General features: G+C 34.5%; 1 protein-coding gene across 3 annotated transcripts in view; it reads left to right on the forward strand.

The window, feature by feature from the left end:
- Positions 1–24,915, forward strand: part of LOC145265470 (DDB1- and CUL4-associated factor 17-like) — a 237,642-nt gene extending 212,727 nt beyond the window's left edge. For all 3 annotated transcript variants that reach the window (XM_080121336.1, XM_080121335.1, XM_080121337.1), the window contains 2 exons: positions 9,425–9,592; positions 24,025–24,915. In XM_080121336.1, the coding sequence (XP_079977462.1) occupies positions 9,425–9,592; positions 24,025–24,186 (330 nt within the window). In that variant the 3' untranslated portion in view covers positions 24,187–24,915. The remainder of the gene's footprint in view (positions 1–9,424; positions 9,593–24,024) is intronic.
- The last annotated feature ends 1,420 nt before the right edge of the window (positions 24,916–26,335 follow it).

Raw genomic sequence — 26,335 nt, forward strand, 5'->3', positions numbered from 1 at the left:
ATGATGATGAAAAAAATGGATGAAATTGTTTACGTTTGTACAATGTATTACAGTTGAGGTAGCAGGTTCTGTTCACAAATGAAAGTCACAGAAAACATAGGAGGAAGTGATAAGGATGGATGAAAGGGCACTTCTACACTATTGGGGCGAAATTTCGAAATTGTAATACTGAATTTCACATGAAAATAATGGTATCTACATATTTTTCGTATTTTTAAGATGATTATTTCAAAAAAGGTGAAAATCGATTAGGTAGAAAATTATTTATTAAAGAAAATAAAAAATAGAATTTGATGAAAACAATCATAAGACACAGGAGAGTTCAAAAGGGGGGTAATTTTCCATTTCGATTTAAACACTGGCTGCAATTTTTCAGCTGTTACCATGATTAAAGTTGTTTTTTTAATAATTCAATAATCAGGTAATTTCAACTGCATAATTTGGAAGCTACCATTGTAACTTATTAGAATTGACAAAAAAATTAGTTGAAACCATTGTTTTTTATCTGAAAACTCCATTTATCGACTACAAAATCTCATTCCAATAGTGTAGAAGTGCTGATGAAAGAATATATAAAGACCTGGCCAGAGATAGGTAAGTTTGAAAATCAATTTTTCAATGCTGTTTAATGCATGTAAGCATGAAAAACTGATGCTAAACTGATGAATATATTGATAACATCTGATGGCGCTATGACAATTGCAACAATCAAAGACAAGATGTGATAATAGCAGTTCAGATAGTCCAGACATGTACCACCATGTACTGATGACAATACTTTTAATTTTTAAGTTATTGAGAAGTGACCAAGAGATAGACTGATGATATGTTTGACAGATACCCTGCATAATGATCTTTGTAAAAGTGGCCTTCATCGAAACCAAACCTATGATCGTGTTAAGTTGAGACAGAAATCCATTATTACAGAAACCGCCATAACTTGGGACTAACGCAGAGAAAAAAAAATGGTGATTCTGCATTTACCAATCCACGATTTCCATAAAGTTGGTTCGGGTTCGCTCGGCAGCTGACAGAAATAACTGGAAGAGGTTGATTGAGCATTCCTCAATTTTTAACGAACGCACCGACTGTTTTTAGCTATTACGAATCTCTGAAGTTTACTTTTTTTATGAATTGGAAGAAATAAAAAACTAATTTTAATCGTGCAAGTTAGAGATTAGAGTTGGGTTATGTTAGATACATGTTTATAATTTTATTTATTGCATTTCCATGTTTTTCCTGTTTATCATTATAAATTTCTTGTTGCGGTTTGACATTTCATAATTGGCCGCTTTTTTTTTTTCTATTCCCATCAGTGTCTGAGCACACCCAAGAAACTTTGTGTCTGTAAATACAGAATTACTGAAAGAAGATTTCAGTTTGATTGTAGTTGTTACCGATAAATGACTAATAATAGAAGCCATGTAAATGCAAAAACAGATAAAGTAACAAAGGTCACTGTAAAACGAGTCATCACCTGTGTCAAGTGAAGAAAAAATCAATTGTAGACGCCAACATAACTCTGAACTAATTCAAAGAAAAAGAAGATGAATGCTGGACTTTAAACTACACAAAAATATAAAAAGTACTAGCAGAGTGACCAGACGTTGCCCGGGATGAATGATGATTAACAAATGTTTCACACTCCCATATTTTTATTTTCAACGAAATCATTTTTCAATCAAATCAATTGATTGCCTGCTCTAGTTGGGGACCCATCATGGTGCACCGAGAGGAATCTCACATGCCTCTTGCAGTGACTGATTTTACAGTATATTGTAGTCTACATTGCACTGTCTTCCCAAATGGAGTGCAATCTTGGCGTTGATTGGGAAGCTTGTATGTCTCAGTGACCCCAAGAGCTAAGCCGGTGGAAGATTCATCTCCTGGTAGGGCCACCTATGACGAACAGGTTGACGGATAGAGGCCAGACTAAGAGCACTCCATCTACCTTCTGGGAAGGTTGGGCATAGGGCCAGCACCCTCACCCTGAAAAAAAGAACTCCTTGCTACAAAAGCATCCACAAAAACACGAGAGGCTCCGGTTCTGGGAGAGGAAGGTCCTGCACCTGCAGAAAGTATGACATGCTGGGGTCAAAGTCGAAAGGATGCTTCAGTGCTGAAAACCCTTTTATCGACCAGGACAATCACCACCATCGCTACATGGAACATAAAAAAGAGGAAAAGAGGCCGACCAAAGAACACCTGGAGAAGAGACCTGGAGGCGGACACCAAGCAGACCAGCTACTCCTAGGGGAAGCTGGAGCAAATCACCCAGGACCGTGAACACTGGTGGGCTGTTGTGGATGGCCTATGTCCATTAAAACGATGATGATGATACATTGCACTGTAGAGAACCTACACACAGACGCTGTTCCTTTTATATGATAGTAGAGATAGATATTTTTTGATTATTTTAACATAATTAAATCTTTCTTAAATAAGAGAAGAATCTGGGTTGTCCTTGATGGCCGTACATCAAAACATGACATAAATACAGGTGTGCCTCTCCTTCTACCTTTATTATTTCTGATATTCATGAATGACCTCTCTGATAAAATTGTCTCTGAGATGGGTATATTTGATGATGACACCATGCTCTATAACATGAGGGAAAAACGAATAAACAAATATCTAAGAAAATGGATGAAACCTTAAAGGAAGATCTCCCGTCTGTAGTGGAATAAGAATATAAATGGATGGTAACATTCAATGCTACTAAGACTAAATATATAAATGGATGGTAGCATTCAATGCTACTAAGACTAAGCTTCTTTCCTTTAAGAATTACAAGAAAACTTCTCAACCACTAATAGCCATGGCTAATGATACACTACCTGAAAGCTCTTTTCAAACTCCTCAGCTTAACATTCACAGGGAACATGAATTGGAAAAAATACATTGAGGGCATTGCCAAGGCTGCTGCAAAGAAAGTGGGCTCTCTCTACCATGCTAGAAAGTTACTTATGCCTGAGAGTATCCTGTATCTCTACAAGGCCACCATTCGCTCATGCATGAAGTATTGCTACCACATTTGGGCTGGTGCATCTGCTAGTATCTCACACCTAGACAAGGTTCAAAAAAGAGCTGCAACCCTCCAGCCTCTCTCTCATCAACGAAATGTTACATCCCTGTGCCTATTTTACAAGTATTTTAATGGAAGGTGCTCTGACAAACTCCAAACATTTGTACCTCCTCTATGAAAGTAACTAACCCAACAAACAGCAAATCTCCACTCCTACACTGTAGGGATCCTTAGATGCCGGATAGCCTTATACTCAAATTGTTTCTTTCCCAGAACTGCTAGACTTTGTTGGGTCGTTGGTTCCCTGACTGTACTGACATGCAACAGTTCAAGTGTAATGTGAACAGACAGCTTGCTGCTCAACTTCTTAGATAGTATCTTTGCGAATTATGCTCTAAATATTACATCCAAGTGAGTTTGTGTCTTGTTTGGGTTGAAAAAGCAATAAAAATAAATTTTTTTGAAACAAAATAATTTTAAATCCATAAATGCTGCGTGTCTTTGAAGCATGTGTTCATACAACCGTTTCACACATTTTACAGTCGTTTGCATTATAGTTGAATTCTGCAAAATCTTCCCAGCTTCACTGGTCATAACAACTTTTGATCAACCCATTCCTGTTTACATACGGTTGAGGGTTTTCTATTGGAGCCAGAGTGCTTCTGAAACAAGACGGAGGGTCTCAGATGGGGAGATTACCATATCAGTAAGAGAAGGGAGCCATTCCCTTGCCAACTCATTCACAACTGCAGTTTGATCTTTTTCTGAGATGTTCGAGGTTTGACGTGATTAATGGAACTTCTGAGTTGTTGGACTACATCGATAAAGAAATGGTGTTCATCACTAATAACTTTTGTGATCTCTACTTGGCTGGCAACCTCAGATCAGAAAAGGAAGAGAACTTGAATGCCTACTAGACATTATCCTTGAGTGTTTGTTTCTCTGTAGAAGGGTTTGTCAGGACAACCTAGCATGAGGATACTTTTCCCTAGAAGTAAACTCTCATTAAATATTCAAAATCACACAGTATTTGTGGCCCAAATAAGTCTGTATGGCTAACCCACACTGGATTTTATGAGGAACTAGCCTGGGTGCCCGGCATTGCCCGGGTGTTTGGAGGTGTGTGTTGAGAAAAAAAAAAGTGGTAGTAGGCAGACAGGCTTGAACCCGTAACGCGAAGGCAGAAAAGAAAGTGAAAGAAAACCTGACATCTTACCCCTACTCCATGACACATCCAGAAGTTCGGAACATTGAAATTAGTAAAGTCATTCCAACCGATACAATGACTTGCAAAAATGGCAACGCAAAAAAAAAAAACGACCCTCCTTGTAGAAAACTGCCCAGTTGAGGGTGAAGGAATTAATGTTTTTAGCCAATTTTTCGATATTTGTCGTCCGAAGGGTTGAGCTTCAGAATGATATGGATCTCATGAAAATCTGTCACCTCTGTCAAAAGTTTTAGGCAGACATACAAACATTCATACATACATACATTTAAACAGATTGGTGAGATTTATATTATAGACTAGCGGGGTGTTTGTGTTGGGGGGGGCTTAAAAAAAGACAGTTTTGGTAAGTAGTTAGGATCGAACGCGAAGCCTTGAGGCAAAGGTGGAAAAGAAAGTGTGCAAAAAACCTGACACGTTACCCACTCGACCAACAAAGAGCAACTGAAACACGTTTGAATTTATTTATTTAAGTATTAAAAACAGAATTGACACGTGCCCACAATAAAAGTTAACTCTGCTACTTCTATTTGACCTCATTAATGAGGTCAAATAGAAGTAGCGGAGTTAACTTTTACAGCTTTTGGGTTTGTTTACCCAACTTGGGTTGGTTGTTTCCCCAAGATGTTGGGGGGGGGGACCAGCTCCCCATAAAAAGGGGATTATCCAGATTGAATAGCAATTGTCTGATATAAGGAGTTTGCCCCCACATTGATCAAAGCTGATTGCTACTGGACGTTCCCCCGGTGCGATTGCCGGGAAAAATTCTTAGCTTTGAATTAGTTTTGGTTTTATACAAAAAAGCTGAATGAACACAGGACGGGCTGAAATAGCAAGAATTTTGTAAAAATCGACGTAAATAAATTGAGACACGACCCACGTTCCCAAATCTTCGATATTATTATCTAGGGGGTATATAAACACTTCTAAGCGATAGTAAGCCTTTTCGAAACATACAAAAATGTGCGTGCCGCATTTGCCTTTTATATATATAGGACTAGCGGGGGATACCCGGCGTTGCCCGGGTGTTTGGAGGTGTGTGTGGTTTTGGGTAAATAAAAAGAAAAATCGTTAGTTGTTTTAAAAAAAAAAAAAACGAATCCTTGACGCGCAGTTGGAAAATAGTAAAGTGTGAAAAAAAAAACAGGGGCCCGTTTTTGACGAGTTATTGATGTGAACTTTGAGTGCGGGACAGTGTTTTATTGACCGCGATGGTTTCTTTTTTTTATACGAAAAAGCTTAATGCCCATGCGGCGATCGTAAGCAATAGCTATTCAGCAGTTAACATTTTCTGCGGAACAGTTTTTAATGAGGTCAATAAACCGGTTTGTTTGTTTTTAACTAACTTTGTGAAAAACCAGCTCCCTGTTTATTAGAGGGAGTGTCTCATCTCGAAATGAAAGCAACCGTCTGATATGATGAAGCCGACATTGACCAAACGTTACATAGCTTTCTAGAGACCACTGGCCGTCGGCCAATCATTCGAATAGAGTTTCGCTTTTTTTTATACTGAAAAACGAATGGAACACGTGCCGATCTGAAAATGTCAAATAATTAACGTTTCAAAGTCGGGCAAATTAAATAAAGAGCCGACCACCGTTGTTAAGTTGTAGATATTATCATTTAGACGTGGTATAAAAAGTTTTAAAAATGAGCGACGGTCTCAAGAATCCGCTGGAAAAATGCCTTTCTCAGACATACACAAAAAGCGAACATACATACATACATACACACATTTTCGCTTTTATATTTATAGATGGCACACCAAATGATGTTATCTCAAGTAACAACATGAAACTGGATACTCCACCAGACCAGATGAATTCTTGTCTTTGAATCCAGTAAGACTAAGAGACCACAAGAAAGATATGCTATAACATATTTAAATGGTTGATTGAGGAGAGGGAAATAATGTTCTCAACTTCTTAACTAAGTTTTTGAATTTTTGAGATGAGGATAGGTTATTCATATTATTTGGATTCATCGAACTAGTAAATAAAGGGTTCCGCTCAAAATTCCGTTCAAATTTCCAAGTTCGACAGAAACATTCCCGAGTTAGGCAAGATTTTTTACTAAGTGTTTGAAATGTAAACGAGAACTTTGATAGAATATTCGAATATATATATTATATAAAGATCGAGTGTTGACCTCATGAAAGGCAGCCCCTTTTGACTGAAGTAAAATGAAACAAAAAAACGGGGGAGGGGGGGCAGTGAGAAAGTGAAAATTGGTAAAATTGTTTAACTTTGGTGATCTAATAAGAACTGGTGTGTCAACTTAAAATTAATATATGATAAATAGCATGGTGTTAGATTGCCAATAACTACACAACAATGGCAAGTATAAAATCACAAGTCAGTAACAAAGTTTACTTTGTCAGCTTAAAGACTATTAAATCCAAATTTTAAAAACCGCCTGACATCTATAATATGAATCTCATTTGTCTGTTTAAATATATGTATGTATGTCTGCCTAAAACTTTCGGATTTTCACAAGATCGGTATCATTTTGAAGCTCGACCCTTCAAATGACAAATTGGCTAAAAACATTAATTCCTTCAACCTCAACTGGACACTTTTCTACAGGAAGGTGTCACTTTTTTAGCCGATATTTTCGAAAGTCATCCCCTCTTTTCGATTGACTTAATTTAAACCTACGTCACTTCCGGTTTGATAATGGCCACAACAGCATAGAAGTCACATTTTTTCCTCTTTCGTGGATTCGAGCCTGCTTGCCTACTACTACATTTGTTTTGTTGTCTTTTGCTCAACACACATCTCCAAACACCCAGACAACACCGGGCATCCAGGCTAGTCATTGTATAGACTTTTCAAATTTAACGGCAAAGTGGTTTTAAAAAGAGCAGAAAGTTGACACAATTTAAGTTTTGGGGCATATTAACGCACATGCGTAGTTTTTGTTTTCTTCTGTTGCTTATTGGTTTTGTAAGCTGAGATGAGAACCTCATCATTGGTAAGGAAAAAGCAGAACCAATTTTTAGAAAAAAAAAGTTGCTGAGTAGATGTTCATCTTGTATGCCTCATTTCTTAAGAAGAAAAGCGGGTTACCATTAGCCTGATATAAGGGCAAACTCTTTCTTTACATTTTAAATCGATTTCATGTTAACATATGAGGTGTCTTCAATAAGTTTCCAGACTTTTTTCATCTGGGTACTATTATTGATAATACACACATAAAACTCTAGGCCCTTTTGAAGTAATCTCCTCCGGCTGCAATGCACATGTTGTACTGTTCAAAAAACTTCTGGAAGGTTCCATGGAAGTTCTCTTGTGTAAACGTGTCACTGACTCTCATCACAGCCTCTTTCATCTCCCCAATTGTCTCATAATGACAGCCTCTAAGGTTTTCCTTGAGCTTAGGGAATAATCAAAAGTCACAGTGAGCAAGGTCTGGACAATAAGGAGGGTGAGGAACTGTCTAAATGTCCATAACAATGTCTTTCGTTTTAATTTTCTCTGAGCATCCTTGGGACAAACTTTGTGCAAATCTTCCTCATCTTCAATTCCTCACAAGTAATTGTGTGTACAGTTCTCACATTGACATCAAACTACAGCCCTTATTCATGAAATTCTTTATTTGACCAATCAACTCTGACTTCCTTACTTCTCCCACAGCTCTCATCATCCCTCACAGACTCCCTGCCTTTCTTGAATCTCTTATGCTACTCAAAAACTGATACTCAATTCATGCAAGCATTCCATACATTTCTGTGACACGTTTTCCAAGTTTAAAACAGAATTTTATCGCATATCATTCTTCTAAAGTGTCTTCACGTCCAGTTTGCATTTTTGAAATTCACCAGCTATGACAATCAGGCTTTAGTAGGGTGTATTCCGATTCCTTCTGCAGCTGTTCATTTGAACCTGAAATCCTAAAAATTAGTCATCATCTCATAAAATGTATAGCAATAACATACTGAATTTTCAAGAGTCTATGAAAATTTTAAATGCCTGTACAAAAAAAGTCTGGAAACTTATTTACAGTACCTTACATTAAAAAGATAAATAATGTTGATAAATACAATAGTGCGAAGAGGGTTAATATATCTCACCAAAAATGATACTGTAATCTTACAATTTACGTTTGAAATCCATTCTATTCATACATCGTTTCACCAACAAAGCAGGCAAATATCAAGAACGTTATGGAGACGGAACTACAAAAGTATGCTATGTAAGTTGTCATGTGTACACCTTTACTATTAGTTGGGCCTGGAGTTAACTTATTTCATGCACATCAAGACAGAAACATAACTTCAGCTTGATGTCTAAACACAGACTAAAGAAAAATACAGTAAAAAAAAAAAAGAATACAACAGTTCAGTAAAAGTGTCTTTCATACAGAAATTTTCCGTGAATGCAAATTTGTGCAAAAGGAAATCTATAGTAAACATAACTACTTCAGTTTATTATCATTAAAATCAATTCTGTATTTTTTACAGCAAAATCTATTATATAAAGGACAGTTGTCTGTGTGTATGTATGTTTGTATATCAAACTAAAAGTAAAACATTAAAAAAACACAAAGTTGGTATATTTTTTATCGGTGTTGCTCCGGATGAATAATATCTAAAATAAAAAAAAAAACATATTCATTCTCTAGGAGTTAACTGGGCTAAGTTTCGTTGGATGGAGGGCTTTGGTTTTCAGCCATGTCCAGAGAAGAATATGCTGGAGAAAGAAAGGAGGGAGAGGGAAGAATAGAAAGATGGATAGAGAGAGATAGCAGTTATTATAGAAATATGTTACACTTTTTTTTCCGGGCAACGCCAGGTAGCCTTGCTAGTTTTAAATGTGAAGTAAAAAATCTAAAACTAAAGAAGTTCTGTTGTTGTGTATCCAACCTTTTGATAACAATGAACTCATCCACTTAGTATAAAAACCGAGAGAATGTGTCTCCCAGTATTATGCACGAGTTATGCGCACGTGGCAGTCCGACTGATGTATAACTACACTCTTTATTTATTGTATTTACATTTCTGTTTAGTATATTTTGTTTCCATTAAACACTGAGTTGCGTTTTTCTTCTACACTCTTACGAGATCACAATAGGTTCCCTTCTCTCTGGCCGACTGTGACAGCTTTGTTATATGTAACATTATTTTGATATTCAGTTAATAAATAATTTTTAAAAAAATTTTTTATTTTTTTCAGAGAAAAGTCGAGGAAATTTTTTATGACTTTGAATTGGATATTTTTGCAATTCTTACGAAAGATTCAAATGATTTTTACTCCTGTGCACCAAATGCCGCTCTGGAAATCTATGACAACGAAAAGTGTATCCATTTACGAACGATCGATGTGGATATTCCAGATAATGCAGTATGTAGCCCTTTTTATCACTAATCTATTGTCTCTATCATTCAACCACGGTAGTGGTTGAATATATGCTTAAGTCCAAAATTGAATGAATCGAGACACATTCAAACCCCCACCACTAATTCCGTTCGCAACCAAATTTCAAACAGGTTATATAGTTGGATAGAACACCTCATTAGCTACATTTTGAAAATCTATTGTCTCTATTATAGTATGTATATGTAGTAACACACCTGGTACAGTGTGTTTTGGCAATAGCAATGTCTTTGAAAATAACTAATAAGAATAGCTTCAACTTTACTTTTTTGAACACTTTCGTAAGAAAAAGGAACTCTTATTTAAGTCAAATCATTGCACATATTTAAAGCAATTATATATATATATATATCATTTTATCATTTTTCTTTTGCCTTCTGTTCCCCTTACCTCACCCTTTTTTCTTTAACCAAGTAAGATCTGTGACTTACTTGTAGTTTCATTTAATACTTTTATATGCAAAATCCTATCCTGCATTTTTGCTAATTCCTGCCCTCTGATGAGAAGGAGAGTATTTCTTTGAAACTCCGCAGATTAAGGACTATCCACTTATCTTGTGTTTCCTTTTTTTAAAATTAAATATGTTTTTAACTCTTTTTCAAGATATCTTTTAACATGTTTTATTAATCATTTGTTCATATTATAAGCTCTATTTCCTTTTCGGTTTTATTGAGCTTTTACACCTGGCTGAGTTTATTTTACTTGTAAATATTAACTCTTTGATATTTATAATATATTTTAAGTTTACCATTTAGATTACCTTGGTAAACTTATTGTAATTTTTATTATTATTATATATATATATATATATATATATATATATATATATATATATATATATATATATATATATATATATATATAGAGAGAGAGAGAGAGAGAGAGAGAGAGAGAGAGAGAGAGAGACAGATACTCAAAGTACAATTAAATCAATACTTAGCTTTGGTCTTATCTTTTCTTTCAAAAGATAGTTTTTTGAAGTTAGTTCTTCATTTTCAAAAATGTTGGTAATAGTGACGCCGTTTTAAAGTACTGTCTTTTCTTTAGAAAGAGTTTTGTTTGTTGACTTTTCTTGTTGAAAGAATTTTTTAGATTGACTAAAAAACGTCTGCTTAATTAATACAAGTGCAAAGGAAGCTTTTAATTTTTAATATAAAACATCCTTTTAATTATTCATAAAAATTAACATAAGTGACAAATTATTTTATTTTATTAATATTTTATAATTTTATTTTACTTTGCAAATTATATTGAAGGAATACATTTATTTCTAATAGATGTCAATTTTTATTTAATTTTAATCAAGTTTGTGAAGCGCTATTAAATTTCTGCAATAAAGTCATTTTTTTTTTACTCAATTTTATTTTGTGATATTGTTCAAATCATTTTTTACCCATTAAATTATTTTTCCAAACATTCATAACTTTCTTTTAACCTAAACTAACTCTAACTGATAATTACTCATACTTCTGACTTGTGGTAAAAGATTTGGTTAACTGCTCTAAAACACTAAAATTATTTGGTGCTTGTCCAGAATTTCCCCAATATTAAAAAAACAAAAGTAAAGAAAAAATCTGTATGATGTGTGTACCCGGGATAGAAAGAAAGTATCATATTCTAAAATCATGTAAATTGATCATGTAATTTTATTTTTAAATAAGAAAATCAAATACGCATACTAGTGATGGAAAGGAAATATCATATTCTAAAAATCAAATTTTATGGCTACTCAAGGAGATTTTTTCAAATTTTATGGCTACTCAATGTGATTTTTAAAACATACTGAAGGAACAAGGGAGATAATTCCAAATAATTACAACTTGTAAGGTTTTGGACATAGAGAGGGGAAAACTCAAAAGTCACTTAAAAGTATTTTGATGCTTAGTAAGATACAATGGACAAATCGATTTTTTAAATATATCGATTTAAGCAAAAACGATATTATGTACTTAACTGTAATGCCGAAAATAGTAATATATCCAAAAGTTATGAAAATTCATCGAGTTGAACAACTACTATTGTGTTTTTAGTATAAAAAAAGTCCATCGCTATGGACAACAAATATTGTAGTTATGAAGAAGTAATCTTAAATATTCATTTTGGAGTTATGTCCCCTGCACATAGACTCCTACTGTCTACTTTAAGAAAAATGCGATTTTACTCAATTTTCCGTAAAAATTACTTTTAACTATAAATAGCGTTCTAGTCTATGAATTTTTGTAAGTTTTGGATATATTACTATTTTCAGCATGGCAATTAAGTATATAATATTGTTTTTGCTCAAAACAATATATTTTAAAAAATCATTCTGTCGACGCACTCGAATTAAAAAAAACAAACTATGTGATAAATTTAAGTGATTTTTGGAATACAGTATTTTCTTTCTGTGACAGGTACGTACATCATACAGATTTTTCTTTACTTTTGTTTTTTAATGCAGGGGGAATTCTGAACAAGCGCCAATTATATTTCTGCAAGCCATCTCTTTTGACAATACGTCTCCAAATACTGCTCATTATTATAAATTTTAAAGTTTAAACAAAAGTGGAAAGTATGCGATTTTAAAAAAAGGAAAAACTGAAAGTAAACAAAAAGCTCCTGGGCATTCATTAGGGAAAATGGAGGCAAATATTTTTTTTCAGGCCAAGTGTGAAAAATTCAAACACTAGCTTCAGTAATAAGCTGTTTCTCTTGTGATAAAAAGGATGTTTGCTATTTCAAATATACAGGACAAATGCTACAATTTGCTCTTAATCAGAGAGCCATTACTGATAAAAAAAGGTGGTGTTCCATTGAGTGCAAGTGCAGGGGGGAGTTTCCTCTGGCTCAAAAGCCATCATCGAAGTCGAGGCCATTCATAAGATGGCTTGGCTGAGGTATGGTCTGTATAGTCTTGTCCAGTTCTAGGAGGTTCACCTTCCCAGGCATTTGTTGGAGACAGGACGGTCTGCAGTGAGATAGACGATCCCGTCTCCGTATGTGTTATGGTGCAATGGTGTATTTAATGGTAGAGGAATTGAAAAGACAAAAGGTTGCATAATGAAGACGAAAATATGCCGTTATATATCAACGAAACAAATGCAATTTTATTGCATAAATATATACAGGAAAGAGTGATGGAAAGAATAAGAGTTCAGTGAAAGATGAGTAACGTTACTTGCGGTTGACTGGCTAGTCAGGAACGTGGTGGTGGCTCATGGCTCCACTGGAGCGGTGTTTGTCACATCTTGACTGGTCGAGCGTTCAGGGGAAAAGAGGGTGAAATATGAGAAACAGGAAGTGACGTAGCTAGGTCGCTCTCCTGAGTTAAAGGGCGACAATCGAGTTAGGCTGAGAGTTCTCAACTCCAGCAATACTCCCTTCCTAGTTAGCTGGAAGCTAGAGAAAAGAAAATTGGAGAAAAAGCATGCATATATATGTTTGCGTGTGTGTCCACTGTAAAGAGAACGAGAAAGATTTTTTTTATTTATTAAGTAGAAGGGTGTAAAGATAGAGTTGCGACGTTAAAGGATATCAGGAAAAAAATGTGTGCAAACTTGTACAGCTGTGGAATGGTCATAGGAATGACGTTATGAGTTTGAGTGCAAGTGTTGCGGTCATAGACTGTATTGCCACGGAGTCTATGAAGCGTGTGCAAGGGTCAGTACGATGGGTTGAAGTTGGTTCGCGTTGGTCGCGAATGTGTCGACTACACGTTTACGGTCACAAGTGGGTCTGCGAGGAAATTTGTCCATCCGTAGAGAGCGGTATCAATGTTGTTCAGGTGCTCGGGCATACTCAGTGGGTCGGTACGGTCTGAACGTCCAGGATGAGTGTATCAGTGTGCATGATGCAGCTTACTCATGTTAGCTGGAGAACTTCGGTGAGGTGAATCATTGTGAAATCCAGAAGTGTACAGTGTTTAGTAAACATCTTTGTGTTGGTTGTTGCGTTTGTTGCTAAAAAAGGTTGATATCCTGTGAGGTGTTGCTGGAAAGGGTTGATATGCTGTGGAGAGGCTTGATGCGCGTAACATGACGCTGGAGAGGCTTGTTGTTGCTTTTTCCTTTCCATAATTGTGGAAAACTGGAGTTGAAATAGTGTGAGAGTTGCTATTTGAGTTTTGCAGTGGGCTTGTTGCCACACGTTCTCCATGATGAAATTGAAAGCTGAAAGATTTTTTTTTTATATTAGCACATGGCAAAAAAAATATTTCGATAAAGTGAAGAAAGTTTAAAGTTTTGATACGTAGGTAAAACGCGTGTGTGACGGAATGTTTTGAGACTTCGTCATCCACAGCAAAATTCATACATAATTTCTGGTATTGAAAATATGTGGAAAACACATTGAAATTGCTATTGAAGTTGTTAGGAACCTCATTCAAATAAAGAAGTAATTTTCGTTCGTTGTAGCAGTGGATGCATGTCACTGGAGTTACGTCTGTGCTATAGTGTGACGTTCGTTCATTGCAGGTGCTCGTTACATGTGCGTAATCATGTCTCTTCGTGCACAGTGTTTCTCGGCTGAGGTAAACAAGAACTGGTCCTCAGAAAATAGTTTTGTGGAACAAACTGGTTATTAAGAATGAAGGCAACAGGAAAATTTGACCTTTCAGGTTCTCGAGGTCATATTTTGCTTCGATTATGACGGAGAACAGAATAAAAAAGTTTGAGTTAAATGACGCGAAAAGAACATCTAAGAATATTTCAGGGAGCGCGTTATATTCAGGACGTCATTAAAATTATTTTCTCGATTGGATTATAATGGAAATGTGCATCGTTTGCAAGAAAAATCGAAATGTTCGTGGAAATAGTAGTCCGTTGGTATCGTCAAAATTTTAACAGACATTGTTGTTCAAAAATACGGTTGGTCATAAAAATGTGAAGAGAATAAAATGTCTATTTTTTATATGTGCGTGAATATAGATAAAACTTATTGTTCTCTTTTTATTATTATTATTATTATTATTATTATTTTTAGGCTGCGACGAAAAAATTTTTTTTTTTTCGAGGTGATTTGTTTACATTTGTCTGTCCACGAGTAGTAAGAAAAAAGATGGCGGACGATAGATAATTGACGCACGTGTGTTAAACATAACATTGAAAATGCAACGAAAAAGTTTTTTCTCCTTTTTTTTGGAAATTGTGTTTTTTGTTTTGTTTTTTCTTTCTTTTTTGAGTATATTTCGCTGATTATTTAACGATATAACGGTATGTTTCATTGCGACAGTGAGAACGTTTTAAAAATGTTTTTGGAATGTTGATTGTTAAACTTTTATGAGAATGTTCGTTAAGTCACCATTTTGAAAAAGATCACGTCGGCGGTCTACCAGAATGTTGGAGACAGGACGGTCTGCAGTGAGATAGACGATCCCGTCTCCATGTGTGTTATGATGCAATGGTGTATTTAATGGTAGAGGAATTGAAAAGACAAAAGGTCGCATAATAAAGACGAAAATATGCCGTTATATATCAACGAAACAAATGCAATTTTATTGCATAAATATACAGGAAAGAGTGATAGGAAGTGATAGGAAGAATAAGAGTTCAGTGAAAGATGAGTAACGTTACTTGCGGTTGACTGGCTAGTCAGGAACGTGGTGGTGGCTCATGGCTCCACCGGAGTGGTGTTTGTCACATCTTGACTGGTCGAGCGTTCAGGGGAAAAGAGGGTGAAATATGAGAAACAGGAAGTGACGTAGCTAGGTCGCTCTCCTGAGTTAAAGGGTGACAATCGAGTTAGGCTGAGAGTTCTCAACTCCCACACATTACTGTCTCACCCTTTAAGAAGAGATTAGTTTATTGCTAATTGCCTGAGGCGTCCCTACCATGGAGTGCCAATGGGACTGTACAGGCATGTTTTACAGGCCAGTGCCCTCTCTCTAGGATGCTGACTTTTCAAATCCCACTTTCTCAAACTTGTGTTACATCTTCTCACCGTGTGAGGAAGATAAAAAAAAACTATTAAGATAAATAAAACTATTAAGATAAATAAACTATTAAAATAAACTATTAAGTCTGAGCAAAAACAAATCTTTCCATATTTTTTTAATGACTCATGTGCTGTCTCCTCGGTGGAAAGCTGAACAATGATGTGAAATATGTCCAGCAAATAGTTTGTTTTACATGGTGATATGCAAGTAGGAGCTACTAAAAACAGCCTATCCAGCCTTGACAGAGTACAAAATAGACTTTGTGTCTTAGTGGGGGATGCCCTTTTCTCTTCCCTGCAACCTCTCTCCCACAGAAGAGACATTGCGAGTCTGTTTTTGTTTTATTGTTATTTCCATGGCAAGTTCTCGTACGAGTTCCAATCTTTGGTCCCCACTCACCAATCTTTCACAAAAAACACCCGTCTAGCTGAAACCACTATCAATAATTTTCCCCACTCTTTATTTGTGCCTAAATCAAAACATAGATTCCATGAACAAAGCATCTTTCTTAGAACTGCACGCCTGTGGAACTGTCTTTCGTTTGCCTGTTTCCCACTTGACTACACATTGGATGTCTTCAAGTCCAACATAAACAAACTCCTAATAAACCGCCCCCTTAAGTAAGACACTTTATCAGATCTCCATTACTAACAATTACCGCGATATTATCCCATTGATTACTGTACACACAATAACCCTTATCCCCGAGTGGTTTCTGGGCCTTGATAAGTGGTGACTACCATGTAAAAAAAAAAAAAAAAATTCAGGCAAATCAAGTTGCAGGTGATTATGTAAATGAGTTGTTTTGAGTTCAATAATTTTAAGAGATTAAAAAAAGGACATTTGATTCACTTTCGGCAGCCTTATAAGTCTTGTTCTCCTTATTTTGTTCTTTAGTTTTCACATTTCATCAGCAATGTTTTTGACAAAGGGGTGTTATGTTATTGTGTTTAGTCTAGAGGTAAAACACAGCAATCATATATATTCAAATAAAAAAAGAGTAAAATAAAAAGAGAATGGAGAAAAAAAAAGAATTTATTGAAAACAGAAAAGAAAAATTATTTACAGGCACAAAATGATCAAAGGGAAATAATTCAGACTTTGTGTCTCATATTTATATTTAATAATATTTAAAGATATTATATCTTTGGTCAAACTAAGATTCAGAAAATCTATATTTACCATGAATTGATGGGAGTTTCCTCTGATTCGAAAGGCATCATCAAAGTTTTTTTACTAACTCATGTGCTGTCTCCTCGGTGGAAAGGGAAATAATTCAGACTTAGATTCTAGTCTTGCTTTGTGTGTAATATTTATCTCCTATATATATAATAATTTGATTGCAGAAATTTCCCTCTGGACCAAATTACGGTAGGTTTGCAATAACAGATACCACATACAAATTTATTATGTCTAAACTTTTACCCACCATCTTATGTAACTTTTGAACGCCGTTACAGACACATTTATTCGTTATAATAAAATCCTATCTTACTTCCTACGAGCAACATCATCACAATTGCCAAGATCTATAGATGAAGTAGTTTGTATTAGACGATGTAGTTCATATTTTTCCCTCTGCCTGAAAAGTCCTCCCACTCTCCCAGTAAGGACCGAGTAAATATATAACCATTATAACTATATTGACCTAACACCCTTATTAACTGGATTAAACAATAAGACACCTACAACTACCATTGTGCTTCACTATTCAAAAATAATGATTTCTCCTCAATAACATTCTGCCTATTCTCATTGGCTGCGACCATGAAATTCTATTATTCCAGATTGTACACAAACATACAAAAAACACTACAACCCTTGATCAATCGCCAAGCATTGTTTTAATTCATTTATACTTTACTATCATTGCTTTTCCTTAATTTTAAAGACTGATTTTTACATTTACTTACAAGTACGCATTATTAGGATTAACAATATTTACACATTGTTACATTAAAAAAAAAAAGTCACAGCTTTTATATCATATCCAGTTTCCGTGTCCTAAATTAACCAATGCTAAAATGAACTTATCTCTTTTTAAATCATTTATATTTTACCATCATCGTTTTCCTTTATTTATACAGACTGATGTTTACAAAAATTAACCATAACATTTAGCTATAACTTAAACATGCCATTACGCATTATTTTGATTAACATTATTTACACATTATTTTACTTTTTCCTTATCTGAAAGTTACGTTTGTTATCGATGCAATTAATGTGGAAAAAGAAATGTAAATTGTGGAATTTACAGGGGGGATTTTTATAAACGTCCTCTGAATCTCTTAATAAAAGAGAGTTGTAGTAGCCCTCTACATCAAAGTGGCACCGATTGGGGTGATTAGACAAAAAAAAAAAATTACTATTTTTAACTTTCGAAATCATAAAAACTTTCTTTTATATAAAACATATTTTCACACTCTAAGCCTGAATTATGTCAAGATAAATTATCATTTTCATTACTTTTCATTTAGTTTGTATTTGACTATATTTACGCCAGTTTTTTTTTACTTCCTTTGCCTATCAAATAATTTCTGCTAAAGTACAAATTTCCTTTTTATTACATTGTCTACAGATATACTTATTTGTTATATATTGGCTTTTTTTTTTTTTTTTTTTACTATAGTTGTTTTTGTTTAGTTCTCTTTTCACGAATCCTTTTCCGCACTGCTCAGCTATTAACTTTTTTTGTTTTAGGTACTTTTTTACTACACTATTTCCTTTAAACTGGCGACTTCTATAGGTTTTAGACTATGCTGAATAAGGCTATTTTAACTTTGGCAGAGACAAGTAGTTTACTTCAACTATTCTATGCACATACGATAAAAAAGTGTACTTCTCTCTTCATGACACTGCCACCCACCTCCAATTTTTTTTTTTGGTTTATAGTCTTTGCTGGTGGGTATGCTGACAACATATATCAAGGTTGAACTTTGGGCAAATACTTAGACAGTTCCTCACCCCTCCTCATAAGATAGGTTGTCTATCCTGAATGCCATTCTTACCATGGTGAGGGTGGTCGTGTCTATTCCATACAACGTTCTTAACATGAGGAGGTTCCAAAAACTGTTTTTAACATTGGGACATTGGGGATTGGCCACCAATAACAACCATAGTTTTATTTTTTACAAGGAGGGAACATGCTTCCACCGGGCAACGCTGGTTAATATTTAATAATATTTAAAGATATAATACCTTTGGTCAAACTAAGATTCAGAAAATCTATATTTACCATGAATTGTCTATTTTCTTGGTGAAGAAGGTTTACTTGGCCTTGTTGTTCAGATTTCTCTTTTACAATGGGGATATTTTTTTATTTTCCATGCATCTCCAGTCAGAGTTATGATTGTTTTGAGAGGTTGCCTACAATTGCGTCTCTTCTCAGAGTGAATCTTGTTCATAACTAAATAGCAGATGCATTTGAAAACTATTTATTGTTGTCGCTGAAGAAGGTTCTTGAAACAAATAAAAAAGAACACTTTAAAAAAGAATACTTTTTCTGCTTTATTTTGAGAAGTCTCCAGAAATGCTTAAAAAGACATTTTTATATTCTAATTTTAAAGCATATATAATATATTTTTGTATTATATTATATAATATTTTATTATTTTTAATTTATTTAATTATTTATAATTATTTTTATTATACTTTATAATATTATTTTAAGTATTATTATATTATTATCATATTTAATTATATTAATAAATATTTGTATTATATTTTATATTTATTATATTTGAATAACCATATTATTATTTATATAAGAAATTGTAATTTCTTCATATTTTAAAAAGAAAATATGTCTATTGCTGTTGACTGAGTAGGAATCGACCTGTATATTTAGCGCTGTTGTTTTTGACCTTGAAGTAGTATTTTTTAGCTGCTTACATTACGTGGTTTCAAGTCTTGTCTGGAGCGATTTACATTAAAACAGAAAAATAGAAATGAGAATGATTCATTATTTGGGATTCGGCTTCCAAACCTGATGTTGATAATTGTAATTTGTGCAAATGTTATTTTGCAGTTTGTTTGCATTTTCAAGTCCCGTGTGGAATGTTTCTGTTATTTGTGGTTAATATCAGTTGGGACATTATTATTTGCTTCGATCAAGTTTTTCCTCTCAGAACTTGTAAATAACTTTAGTTTTTTGAGGGTCTTGTTTGATGTGCACTGGACACAAAACTTCGGATTGGCCACATTGAAAAAAAAATGGATGATAGTTCTTGGATTGATAGGTATACAGCAGTTGAGGTAGCAAGTCCAGTTTACAGGGAAAGTCAAGTAAAACATGGGAGGAAGTGATAAGGATGGATTTGAAAGAAAGAGGGATAAATAAAGACCTGGCCAGAGATAGGTTAATTTGTAAAGTTGATGTCTTAAAGCCACCCAACACATGCCAGTATGTAAAATAGATGTTGAACTCAATATGATGATTTATTTCATGTGTTTTAACCCCATGCAAAACGTTGTTTGTTTTTTTTTTTTCATGCTTGTTGCCAGTTGGAGATGATTGCTGGTTTCAGTTGAGTTTTCGACTCAATATTTCAACAAAACTTCAAAAGAATTTTTACTTTTTATGGCTCTCGTTCAATTTTCTATTGCAGTTAGGGTGCAATCGATGCTAAAGTTTTATTTGTAACAGAATATTATCAAACATCTGGGAGAGTGAGATGAAGCATGTCACGTTATGCAAATAATGTGTTTTGCTCAATCAATACGAAAACATCTCGCGAATGTCATCTTAACAAGTTGTTTTACATTCAAGATAAACACGCAGAATTCACAACTTGAAATTCAGCGTCTATGCATACTGCTATTCAGATCAGAGTTTATGGGGAAGTGATTTTGCACTATATGTGAAATGTGTATGAATACCATGTGAAATGTTTCCTGTTATTCATGTTCACTGTGTGCTTCAGAATTGTCTGATCCATTCTCTGCTTCCTTTGTTCCAGTTCGTTTGGTTTGTTAGTCTAGTAGCCTTCATCATTTCACTGTTCTGATATCTTGTTATAATGTGATGTAGCCAGGTTGAACAAATAGTAGTTTCTTGTCAGGCAAGAAAAAAAAATCGTAATGACAAAATCGTTTGTTAGAAAAATATAAAAATATTATTTTATTTCTCGCTACAATTGGTAGACAGGAGGGAAGAGATCTGGAGATGGGCAGATTTCAGCAACAACTTATGGCAACCGTTGCTTTCTGACTCATTCACTTCTCTTCTGCCTCACTTGTTTATATCAACCTGTTCTCTCATAGGTGTTTAACCCCAGCAGCTGTGAGATCATCTACTTGACCTATTCACCTCCGGTAATGAATTTCAAGAAGTTTACCTCATCACGGTGCTTTTAGCCTGCAGATCGCCTTGTGTGTGTGGTTTCAACACACAACAATAATGAAACTTCCTATTCCAGTAGCATCTTTCTGAGGACTGCAGGTTTGTGAAATTCTCTTTCTCCTACCTATAGCCTTGGTCGTTTAAAGATTGAGGCCCATAGGCATCTCCTGTCTTTGCCATAATCATTTTTACTGGCGGGACCTGTGGAAATTCCACAAGGGACTCATTCATATGTAATATATTGATGTTGGCATTCTGTAGATATTCAGTGTAAATGGAAACGCTCTGATATTATTGTAGCTATTTTGTTAAAACTGCAAAAGCATTTATCCAAGCTAGCAGGGACGTCCCGCATAGCCAGATCATAAAATATGCTTAAATATATTTTAATTCTTGCAAATTTTGTATATATTATTATAGTTAATGTTTAATCGATTTTTATATATTGTAAAATTGCAATTTCAAAAAATATATCTATATGATTTTGGTTCATCAGTTTGATTTGAAACTGAATCCTAAACTTATGAATATATATATATATATATAACATTAGTTCCTTCAGCTATAATCGAGACTGAAACCAAAACTTATGAAGAATTCTTGGTAAAATTATTTATAAAAAAATTAAATGACTTGAATGTCATCTATATATATATATAAAAGCGAAAATGTGTGTGTGTGTGTGTTTGTATGTCTTGCAAAAAATTTTGACAGAGGCCACAGATTTTCGCCAGATCGGTATCATTTTCAAGCTCCAACCTTCCGACAAATATCGAAAAATTAGGCAAAAACATTCATTCCTTCACCTTCAACTAGACCCTTTTCTACAAGGAGGGGTAAAAATATCCGTTACTTCATGAGGAGACGGCTTCTACGCATGCGTCAACACGCTCAAAAGACGTACCTTGAATTCGTTTAAATATTATAAAAACCAACCTATATTCGCCCACGCGTCCATAGCACGATGGATATAGTGACAGGGTCGTTATCTCAAGATTGCAGGTTCAATCCGAGTTATCAGATATTTTTTTTTTATTGTTATTTATACCATTTTTTTTTTGCTTTTTGCTGTGCTTTTTTTTGTTTTTTCAAACATGTTCATTTTTTTTTGTTTTTTGTTTTTCCGATTTTTTTTATGAAGTTTTATGTTCATTTACTTTTTTTTGTTATGGTTTTTCTGATTGTTTTTAGAAGTTTAAACGGTTATTACTTTGCTTATCCTTTACCCCCCCCCCCACATACACACCTCCAAACACCCGGGCAACGTCAGGTATCCCCGCTAGTTAGTTATAATCGAAACCAAAACCAAAACTTATGAAGAAATTTTGGTAAAATTATTTATTCCAAGAAATGGAAGTACATAACAATTAAATGACACAGGAAATAACACACATGCTATCGTATTAATATATATAGATTATATACCTACTTACATCAAGTGGTTTTACACCTTGTCTGGATGATCTTCCATAGAAATAAATTTTTTGTAAAATTCTAAAAGAACTTTGTTTATTCCTTTGACTTGTTGTGCCACTGAAATGAGAGTGCAAAAAGTGTCCTGATCAAGTTATATTTACTAATCATTTGCCTTGGGAATTCCCTTTCTTCTCCCTATTTCCCTAACTATATCAATATGCAGAAAATTAAATGTAATTTTTTTATTCTTTTTCACCCCCAACAAGACATATGGCCACTTGGTTGTTAGCAGCTACTATTGGCACAATGTCTACCGGGTACTATGTAAGGAAATGAGCGAGATGTTTGTTCACATTACATTTAAATTTCTGCATGTTATTACAATCAGGCGAGCAGGAAACAAGGAAATAATTCCAAAGTCTAGCAACCAGAGAGAAAAAACTATGAGAGTCATTCCAAAAGTAAAGCCTCCTATTTTTTTAACTCAAAAACTAAAATGTTGAAGTGCTAGAAGACTGAAGTAGTACCATTAAAACAAGCAAACTTTTGTGCTCCAGAACTTATTTTTCTACATAGTCAATACCATCTTCAATCCACTTTTGCCAGCGATGAACAGTGCGTCTGTTGTAAAAGTATGGGGTGCACTTTGTCACTCATATCTCTGCTGCCACTCTGAAATGAATGAACTCATCTTCTGACTGTGCTGACATTAACCCTATGTAATTTTGTTTTTACTCTTTTTAGCCCCAAACAAGGCATATTGCCACTTGGATGTAAGAGGCTACTATTTGGCACCATGTATACAGGGTACTATGCAAGGAAATGAGCAAGATGGTTGTTCACATTACATTTAAACTTCTCCATGTTAGTACAACCAAAGGAGGAGGAAGCAGGGAGGGAATTCCAAAGTCTAGCAGTCCACGTGAAGAAGCTATTAGAATAGAATACTTTCTGGCATTTAGGGACCTTAACAGTGAAGAGGTGGGATATGGCTACTTGATGGGTTACATCGACTGGGTAAAATACAATGCGTTCATCAGAGCACATTCCATTAAAGTACTTGTAAAACAGGCACAGGGATGCAACATTGTGGTGATGGGGCAGGGGTTGAAGGTTGGCAGATTGGAGATTCTTTTTTGGACCTTGTCTAAGAGTGAGAGACTATTAGTGGATGCACCAACCTATATGTGGCAACAGTACTCTGTGCATGGGCATTTGCGACTTCGTAACAATACGTGATACTCTCAGATGTGAGTAATTTTCTAGCATGGTAGAGGGAACTCACCATCTTTGCAGCAATAATGTGAACAAACATCTCACTGCACAACTCCCCATTTAGGATGTCCCTATAAATCTGACCCCTAATTCACAGTAGCCCTTTACATTTCAGTGGCATTGTTCCTGATTTGCATTTAAACGTCTGCATATTATTATAGTCAGAGGAGCAGGAAACAAGGAAAGAATTCCAAAGTCTAGCAACCAGAGAGAAGAAACTCTTTATGTTTCAGTGGCATTGTTCCTGATTTGCATTTAAACGTCTGCATATTATTATAGTCAGAGGAGCAGGAAACAAGGAAAGAATTCCAAAGTCTAGCAACCAGAGAGAAGAAACTCTTTACGTTTCAGTGGTATTGTTCCTGATTTGGATTGAATTGAAAAAAAAATGTCTATTGTTGTTATTTATTAACATATTTTATGTTCAATTTCTTTTTTTCTTTTCTAATTTAGATCGAGCTGAATTTCTCCCTTCATCTTGATTCAATCATTCAACTCTGCAAGACCCAAAATATATTCACCTGTGATGTATACAATCTTGTCGAATATGAAGACAAAGAAGACTCTTCCGCGAAAATTCCAAGACGAAGAATGGTTAGAGGAAATACCCATTAATGGAAAAACATTTTGGAATTTTTATAAATGATGTAAAGTATATGAGTTCATCCAGGTTCCTCATCACACATGATTGGTTGGTTAATCCATAAAAAGGTACGCTGAAAGCCTCATGCTTAAGGATATACCAGCTCTGACAATAAACACATGTTCAGTAAAGCAAATTACTAGATTATTACTCAAATGAGAAGCAAAGACCACTCAGCTATTTCAACTGAATATATCCCTTTTGCAGAACATATCAATACGCAAATTATTTCTATTTTTCTAAAACATTTCAATTTTTTAATAAAATTAGGTTCAAGTCCAGAGTTCAACTTAAAACAAAAATACAAAAAAATCTTTATGATGTACCCATCATGAAATTGTCATCTTCCAAAAGTCAAATAAATTGATAAAATAGATTTTTTTTTTAATGTTTTTTACAATTTTTTTTTACAATTTTTAGCTATTTGAATAGTAAATCATAGCCATTACAAGGCTGATTCTGATCTCAGTAGTTCGAATTGAGTTGTCTCACTTTATTTAATAAGTATGGCAGATCAAGATAAAACATTCTCACATCCTGATAAAATTTAATTTTCTTAGTTAAAAAAACTATTTCATCAAATTACATAATTTTTGGAATATGACATTTTTCTTCTGTTTTAAGTACATATAAAGTTTTTTCTTTATTTTTGTTGTTTAATTAAGTTGAACTCTGAACTTGCACCAAAAATTAATACAAGAGTATGGTAATGTTGTATTTCTTTTTGTGCTTCAAAAAATGACAACACACTCTGAAAATATAATGATACATCTTTATTGTCAGTGGTGGTGAATGATTGTGGGGTCAGGGTTGGGAGAAAGATGCATGCACACATGGGAATCCACTGTTAGTTCTTCTTGTGCTCAAATCGTCAACCACTGACAATATCAATTTCAGGTTGTTATCATGTAAAATATTTGTAACTTCCTGCAAACGCTCACCATGGCACTTCACTGTTAATATCGTTACACCTCCAACTTCTGCCATTAACTTTTCGGTGGCGGTTTCAATCAACAATTATATTATTTTTGACAATCCACCATATTTGTATGAAGAGATATGAATGAGATAAACGCCATTTTTTTTAAATACGAAACTATCACTGTAAAAAGTGTTACATTTCAACACTCGATCACACCCCAATATAATTGAGTTTACATAATGGGATTCTTGGATGATTTTGTTTTGCTATTAATTCAAATATGTTATTAGTTAAAGTTTAAATACAATACATATACTAGCAGGGAGACCTCATGTTGCCCAGGATTGAATGAGGAACAACGAATATTTTACACTCTCATATTTTTATTGTTATTGAAATCGGTGAAATCGCCCATTTTTCAATCCAGATTAATTGCCTGCTCTAGGTGGAGACCCATCGTGGTGCACCGAGAGAAAGCCTCCTCACAAAGATTGAGTCCGCAATACATTGTAGTTTCCATTATACTACAAAGAACCTACTGTTGATTCTATAAAATTACTTTTATATGTTTTGAAGGTAAAAATGCAAAAGTCAAGTATCATGGTTCAGTTGTGCTCTAAATAGAAACATCCATTTTGAATGTATCCCTGTCATATCAAAGAACCTACTGTTGATTTTATATGCCTCGCCTTTCTGCTCGTGCAGTGATAATGACTTGAATTTAAATTTAAAATGAAAAAGTCCAGTATCATGGTTCGATTGTGCTCTAAATAGAAACGGTCATTTCAAAATCACTCCTGTCATATTAAAGAACCTACTGTTGATTTTATATGTCGGGCCTTTTTAAAACTCCCCAAATGCACTTGTGATGTTAGGCTGTGTAAAGTGTTAACTTCGGTTAAATTCACCTGTCCCTTCTTTCATCGGATTTTTTCGATTATTGATACTTATTGAAGACATTCCGCTACAAAACCTATCCAAAAACACTGCTAGATACATGAAATACATTTGTATGAAATGTTTTAAAAAGTTGACCCAGCCGTTTAGGAGTTCATAGGAAACGAACACACACCCACATACACACAAATTTCCTTTTATATAATAGTAGAGGTGTGTTTGTATGTTTTTATTGTTTAATGTTTCAATTTAAACAAATTGGATTTATTGCATTTTTCATTGAAACTCTTTGTTTCTTCTCG

Source organism: Euprymna scolopes, chromosome 40 (assembly GCF_053919585.1).
Source record: "Euprymna scolopes isolate OS-2025 chromosome 40, ASM5391958v1, whole genome shotgun sequence".
In the NCBI taxonomy this organism is placed as follows: Eukaryota; Metazoa; Mollusca; class Cephalopoda; order Sepiida; family Sepiolidae; genus Euprymna; species Euprymna scolopes.